At 42.3% G+C, this 7,900-nt stretch overlaps 1 protein-coding gene across 6 annotated transcripts in view; it reads right to left on the reverse strand.

Moving 5' to 3' along the window:
* Nucleotides 1–5,080: 5,080 nt before the first annotated feature.
* Nucleotides 5,081–7,900, reverse strand: part of mib1 (MIB E3 ubiquitin protein ligase 1) — a 55,213-nt gene continuing 52,393 nt past the window's right edge. For all 6 annotated transcript variants that reach the window (XM_014029349.1, XM_014029341.1, XM_014029332.1 and 3 more), the window contains 2 exons: nucleotides 7,154–7,254; nucleotides 5,081–7,064 (listed from right to left, as the gene is read on the reverse strand). In XM_014029349.1, the coding sequence (XP_013884803.1) occupies nucleotides 6,924–7,064; nucleotides 7,154–7,254 (242 nt within the window). In that variant the 3' untranslated portion in view covers nucleotides 5,081–6,923. The remainder of the gene's footprint in view (nucleotides 7,065–7,153; nucleotides 7,255–7,900) is intronic.

The raw sequence follows: 7,900 nt of genomic DNA on the forward strand, positions 1-7,900 counted from the left end.
CAGTCTGTGTTGATAAGGCTTCCAAATTAAAATAAATTTGTCTGACAAAGCAGCAGCTCTCTTTTACAGTTGTCTCGGTACTTTTCTCTTCTCAGTAGGGTTGTTTACAGCGCAGGCGATTTCCAGTTAGCTTCTCAGCTTAGCCTCCAGCGACATACACACACACTTCAGCAGAGGCCACGCCTCCAGCAAGAATCGCTTCTCTATAGCAGCGAGTCCAGACCCTCGTACGAAGCAAAGTGAAGGACAAGGGTCTGGTTTTTACCAGGCTACTTTACAGCCAGCATTGACCATAAACTACATCTTCCATATTGCATGGTAATTACTTTTCTCGTAAGTTGACGACATCCTTCCGGTAGGGGAACAGGATTCACAAGTAGCAGGCAACTGGCAAATTTGACTGTGTAAAATCTCCGTTTCACTGCATTTTCACCTGCCAGTTAGAGAACATATTAACACAAATATAACGCAAATGCTGTTTCTATGCATGAAATACCACAGAGTTCAGTTTYGGTTTACTAGCAGTGCTTAGTAATAGCAATGAGACAAGGAAAGTTTGACAAGGAAGGTTTGTTATTTAGTCCAAGCTAAACACATGATGTCGAAGTTACTTACAACTAGCCCTATACATCTTTCAGTTTTGCATTACATGGATATTACTGCGTGATGTTGAAGATGGAGTGATGTTTTTGCTCGCGTCTTGGTGTGAGTTCATGAAACTCATGAATTTATACAGAAGTCTACAAGTTTTTGCAAGTGCAAGTAGCAGCAGAAGTAGCTAGCTGTGCTACTTCCTGCAGGGATATCACATTTCCACTAAAATAATTTTGATAAGCAAAACTGATAGGAGTGTATAGTTTAAAACTTTAATTGTTGCCCAACACGGAGCAGCTCAATCAGATCAAAACTCTGTTTCTCCAAACTGAGGCTGTGCTCAAAGCTTTCAACAACAGGTAGGATATTTACTCTTAACAGACTTTTCACAGAACCCCACTAAAAAAACTAAAATAAAATCGAACACTCCCTTTAAGTTGCAGCATTTCTTAACAGTTCAGAAATCTTTCTTTTTTTCTGTCTCAGCATCAAAAGCAGTTTACTGTGCAGGCAAAGGTTACAGCTCCACAGGTTTATAGAATTATTAAGTAAGCAATTATGATAACCTACTGTTTTAAAGATAATGTGGTGATAAGATTCTGCCAGTCTCACTCGGCTGTTTTTTTCCTTGACGCTGCTCTTCCTGAGCAGAAAATCAATCTTTTTTGTGTCCCCAGGCTGCTTTGCTCACAGGCCTTGCACGCTGCATTTGTCACTAAAAAGATTAAATAAAGAAAGAATAAAGAAAACATATGAATCTTAAATCACATCCCGTAGCTGCAAATTATAATGACCCTGCTTGTTAGTGGCATTTTATCAACGCTCATAAACTTTGAATGACTATATATTGATAAAGACTGTTTAAAGTGTCATCGAAATGATAACATTTGCACTGTAAATGTGGCCCGCAGGCTCTAGCCTCTGATTATACTCTGATGATAAGAACAGCACATGCTGGTATACAACCAACGGAGCAAAAGCCACTGACTATTTTTGGTTGAGGAAAAAAAAATTGGAATATAATTGTTAGAACTTCTAATAAAAAAAATGTATATAATGTATTTATAAATATGTATATCAGAATAAAATCCGGCAGCAACTAAAACAACAATGCTCACTGTTTTTATGATACCCCAGAAAATAAAGCAAGCCAAGCATTTATGATGGATGCAGTTTGCCCTCAAACACTGATAATGTCTGTGACCTAATGTACAATTTTCCTGACACATTCCCTATCCCGCATTTCAATTAATTTTTTTTCGGAAGTATAGTTGACTAACATAGTTTCATAACTTCATTCATTATCGGTGAACAGAAGGTTGTTTGTGTTCTCCTTCGTACGTAAATAACAATAACCTGAGTGCTTTGACACTTTGCCCAGATCAATATCAATAAAGCAATCAGCGTCAGGGGCCTGAATGTCTCAAAGAGAGATCAGTGGGAGAGGATTACTGACTTTTATGGCTTCACCCTGCAAGGTGGGGCTGTTGCTCACTACGAACACAAAGGCATACAGAATACGTCTACGTTAGGAATTTATAAATGCTAAAACACCTTGAACTGAACGTGCCAGCTGATTCTGCAGTTTGATGAGAAGAAACAGGTGAGAGATTTAGTTTTTTGATCTTTTCTGTTTTTTAAATAAATAAGATTCGAGTCATGCACAAATCTTCAGGCCCCTCCCTCCTTCTTCTGGTACTCGAAGAGTTTGTCCAGACAGCCAGAGTGCACTTTGCTCAGCCCGATCATAAACAGAGACAATAAATCCAACCCGACTTCTGAACCGGACGACATGAGAGAGAAAGAGAAGAGAGAGGACCTTCAGACAGTCGGGGATCAATTCCTTCCAACGGGGCAGGATGGTCAAAACTCACAGCTCAGAACATTTCACCCTCCTTCCCCCGTCTGTGTGGCCTGAATCGTGGACGCATTGATTCCTGCGCTGACATCATAAACGTGACGTGTGCAAAGAAAATATTAAAAGCAAAGTTCAGCAGATGGTGAAGATTGGAGATCCTATTTGCTAAAAGCGTATCAGGGCTGGAATTCATTTTTCTCCGGGGCCTCATTATTTAATACAGAACATCCAGGTGTATAAAGTAAACTTTCATCTTCCTTACATCTCTTCTCCTGGATTTAGTTTCAGCTCAGATTCATAAAATAAAGCCGTTTACTCCCTCAGCTTTTCAGCAAATGTGGGATTAAAACCTGTTGTGTTCAGTTTCTTTTCAAAAGGTGTAGTAAATTCAAGCTTTCTTATTGGAAAACTGGGAATAATAACTTACTGATTGCTTTAAAGTAACTCCAGAACAACCTCCACATGAATAATGGAGTATATAACTCGCTGTCACGCCAAACAAAGAGTCCCATTATATTCGGCGTCCTTTACAAGACAAATAAAAGTCTTATTTATGACAGCGTGGGGGAGGGGGGGGGCTGCACTGTTCCAAGCTGCTGGGTGTGCTGCCACCTTGTGATGTTCTCTGAGCCCTGCATGTCACAGAACGCGCTCCTGTCAGCTCACAGCTTCAGAGCGAACGCCAAGGGCAGAGCCCGAGGAGGCAGAGAAGAGGCCCCTCTTCCCCGAGGCGTCTCTATCTTTTGCTCGGTTGAAGCCTGCAGTTCTGGGGCCACCATCACTCACTCTCAGCAGGGCAGCGAGTGGATTAGCTGACCTCTCCTGGTGTGGGAGGAACAGGAGAGGTCCGGCGGGTCAACAGGGCGGCCCCCTCGCACRGCTGAAAGCACTGGGCGAGGTGGTCAGGGACGCTCCCCAGGATCAGGCAGATAGGAGCGTCTCCGGCACCCCGACAGCCAGTCGGCGTGAGTCTGCAGTCTGTCAGGAGGAGATGGACGAGCAGTCGTCTCGAAGCGTCTCGTCTTGCTTTTGTTATTCTCTAAACCACAAGGAGACGCAAACGTTACACCGACGTGCGACATTGCTTTCCTCCATTATCACCTTTTGCGCAAAGACTCTCTCACCGATCTTTGCTTCACAACTCGTCCCCGATCATTTCCACGGAGCGAAAGTCGCGACAGTCGACTYGTCTCTCGCCAAACCCAGGAAAATTATTTAGTTGGTTGAACCGGTTGATCTCACGTTTCACAAARCCATGTCTTATTACAAAAAGCACACTTAAGAAGTCATCCACGGACAAACAAAATGAAAACTGCCACAAAGACGGTGTGGCCAGAACGAATTTGGACAAGTCTACGGTRCAACCACAACTCTCAAAAATGTAAAACGACGTGAGCAGAATTCAGAAACACGTCCGTCTTCTCCGAACCAAAGCACCGTCTGAAAGTGGAAAACTGCTGTGGYCAAGACGAATCCAAATCTGACATTTGTTTTTGAAATGACAGCTAAAACGGAGAGAGACCATCAGCGCACAGTTCAAAAAGCCTGCCTCTCTGATGGTATGGGGGTGTATTTCCGCCTACGACATACCTGGACACCATCGCTGGAAGTTTCAGAACACATGTTCCCATTCAGGTGACATCTTTTTCAGGGAAGGCCTTGCATAATTCAGCAAGACGATGCCGAAACCAACAAACTGCAGTCATTAAAACAACACGTTTAAGAGGCCTGCCTGAAATCCAAAACCTGACATTTTGTAAATTGATAATAAATAAATGAAACACGAAATAAAACTTTAACACTTAAAAAAAAAGTATAACTCAAAACACTGCAGCCTTTTCTGTTCCTGAGCTGAGGTGGAAATCTGTGATCTCAGGCCCTGAACCATTTTTTTTTCTTCCAACAAGCATCTGCAGCTGCTCAGGGGGAGCAGTACTTCCCCTGACATGATAACACGCACACGTCAAGGAACGAGTCATTTCTGACCATTAAATCTGCGTATTTAAACCGCCGGCTATATGACTTTTTAAAGACCGTTTGACAGACACAGCTGGAGAGTTTTAACCAGCCGTTAAATCAACGTCACGGGGATTTGCGATGGTGTAAAAAAGATGTCATCCTGCTCGGCCGTGTGCGCTGACAAAGTATGATAAATGTGGCGTTATGAGCAGCTGCACATGGCTGCTGCCTGCGAGACGAGCAGAAAAGCCTTCCACGTTATGAATGGACTAGTCAATGAGCTACAACGTAAATGACCTTTGGTCATAACTCTGCACCGTGTGAGGTGTTCTGTCACACTGCTCACTGGAGAAGATGCATCACTCTTTTCAGGTTTCTCATCTCCACTTTTTGGGCCTTATTTCGCTCTCTTTTTTTTAAATCTTTGATTAGCACGGCTGACCGGTCACACATTGGTGCCGAGTCATTATTAGGTGTCAGCGTTTTCAGTGATCCTCCTCTCGTCTCTGCCACCTCTGCGACGCAGACACCGCACAGCAGGAGAAGAGCAACAAAATGCTAATTTTCTCTTTAAACGAGGCCGACAACATCTGAGCTCAACTTAAAAAAAAAAACAAGCTAATGAAGACTGCAGCAGGAGGAGATTAAAAACAACAACTTTTACGGTCACTTGGTTCATTTAGAACTTTATTTCTGCTGGATGGTTGTTTTAAAAGCACTTGTTCGCAATACAGACTGAACGTTTTTTTAATGATACGTGTCGTACTGCATATGTCAAACATTCATGCCAAAGAAAACACTAATTACTTCTTTAACAGGACTGTTACAAGGTTTAAAAATAAAGTTGAAAACAGGCTTTTTTTTTCATAATAAACAACAACCGTAACAAGACAACACTGCCATAATAAGTACTAGCATTTCTAGCTTAGTGTTATTGAAATCAAGGGAAATAATCCAAACTGTAAGGCTGATAGTCCTAAATAAAAACAAATAAAAAAATAAGTGTTTGTAGTTGAAAATTGGGCATTTAACTCAGTCTCCATAAGTTGCCTTTTAAAGGTAAGTTCAATCATTAAACATTTTCCCCCTCCAAAATAAAACACTGATGAAAAGTTACTTGACACTTTAAACAAAATGTATTTTTTTTCTGTTTCACAAATAAACATAACTAGGCTTACATACAGCTACTTTAGAAAACAAGATTCTACTGAGGATTGCTACAAAACTATCGCCAACAAAAATACATCACATAATTCAACGATATCTAAGCAAGAACGTCTGACAGATCTTGAGGCTACATAGTAGGAAGGCAGTGATGTCTATAAATCCTATCATTAGGGCAGAAATACAAAATAATTTACTCTACTATTTCATCTTCTAATAGACTGTATTCTCTAGCTTAATATGTGTTTGAGAAAAGAAAATACGCTTAAATTAAAAATTAATACAAGATACAGAGCACCTTATCCCCATATAAATTAACCGAGAAGATTTTTGGAAGCAAATGGCACCAATTCATCAATGGTGAATTAGCAATGCTCGTTAGTGTCTTCAGACAATAACACCAAGCCTCAACAGTTGAACATTAAGGTGTGTTGAGATACTTTAGTTGTAGAAATGTTTGCATCACGTGGGTTTGTGCAGTAAAGAGTTACAACAGAGGACAGAAGCTGAACGCAGCTACACGACAGCTGAAGTGTGTCGCAACAACGCCTGTTGTTTCAGTTCGGTAAACAGAGAACAGGCGTGCTACCTGCAAGCTGACGGACTAAAGTGTGCGCGCTGTTACGCAACTGAAATGGACCTCCGCAATCTGTGCGAGCAAAGCTTTTTGTGGAAAAGTTTCTAGTGCAAAACTGCCAACTTTTGGTCTTCTGCTGCAAGGACAGTTGGGATCCAGAGCCGTCACATCAACCGACACGAACACAAACTTCAGGCTGAAACAAGCAAACCTCTAAACAGAGCCGTGTTTCCGGAACTTTCCATACTGTCGTGGAAAAATAAGCATGTCGAGACCACATTTAGATTCTCCAGTACCAAAACACTTGCATAAAAGTTTAGAAATACGATACATTTCGACCACAGCTGGGACTAAACGCAACACATGCGTGAGAACTTCACATGAGAAAGAAAGTGACAGAGCTTTTTTTCACAAAGGCCAAATCCAGGATACAAGATTTGCCCTTTAAGTTCATACTCAAGTGAACCTGAACACCAGCCTGAAAAAAGAGAAAAACCATAATCAAAGTTAAAATACTGGGAAAAAAGCAAAGTGTAAAGAAGGTGATTTGACTGAAGACACAAAAACAAAAACAACAAAACCAACTTAGGCCAGTTCAGATTTTTTTCTTCTACGCTTTGTAACAGTTCCATGTGACGAGATTAAAAAGAGCAGTTGTGATGTCGTTTACGACGCGGCTGGCTGACTCGAGTGCTGTGAAGGTGGCAGCAGCTTCTGTTGCAGGAGATGTCAGTTTGGGCTCTAGTACAGGGAGGTGGGGGGTGGGGGGGTCTAGTAAAGGAGGATGCGGCGCTCGATGGCCTTTCGGCAGATGGGGCACTCGCTCATTCGGTCCCCGCAGAGCTGACAGGTGCCGTGGCCGCACATGAAGATCATGTTCTTCAGCCGGTCCAGACACACCGGACACATGGTCTGCAGGGGAGACACGGAGCAAAGACGTCAGGTCGAGTTGTTTGTTCTACAACAAATTCCTCTGCGCAGCTCATTGTTTGCAGCTTCACCTGTTCCTTGATGTCTTGTAGCTGCTGCTGGAGTTTCTGGACGTCGGCGTTCACGTTCGTGTTATCCTTGTCTCGCTGCAGGGCCGGGATGTTTCCACTGGCTGTTTGGATATGAAAATGACACAAAAACACGTTGAGAGAGAAAAAAGAAAAAAAAAAGGAAAAAAGGGAATCTCATTCCCGGCCTATAAAATAAATTAACACTCAGATTTCACCCCGCATCTATAGAACGTGTTGCCAATTTAAAAAGAAACGCAGCTGCAACAGCATCGGCTTTCTGAAACAAGCTTGGCAGGAGATTTTTCTCGTTGCAAACAAGCAGGAATCTCAAACACATGCATTTTGAATTTATTATTTAGCAGATGACTTCTGGCTCAACGTTCTGGCCCGCTTTTTAATGATTTTCACTTCGGTAATAGACACTTTGTAAAAGCTGGAACAACACAAATCATCATGAAGTGCTTTTGGCACTGGATAATCAACAAACTGCTTGTGAATTATGTGCTGAAAACTGCCTGAATGTGCTATCTGAACACTAATTTTCTAGACTTATGCACTGCTGTAGACTCCAAAGCAGCTGGCAGGCACACCTCCYGAAAACAAAACCTGCCAAAAGTGGTGAACAGTAGTCTGCGTCAAACAAGCATCTTCTATTTTCTAATGTACTCATGAGTGTGTTTGGCATTAAACAAGGCTTGGGTGGGGTTGAGGGGAGGGGAGAGGGGCCAGGGCAGCACTGTGGAGGGT

This window comes from Austrofundulus limnaeus, unplaced genomic scaffold (genome assembly GCF_001266775.1).
Source record: "Austrofundulus limnaeus strain Quisiro unplaced genomic scaffold, Austrofundulus_limnaeus-1.0 Scaffold6, whole genome shotgun sequence".
In the NCBI taxonomy this organism is placed as follows: domain Eukaryota; kingdom Metazoa; phylum Chordata; class Actinopteri; order Cyprinodontiformes; family Rivulidae; genus Austrofundulus; species Austrofundulus limnaeus.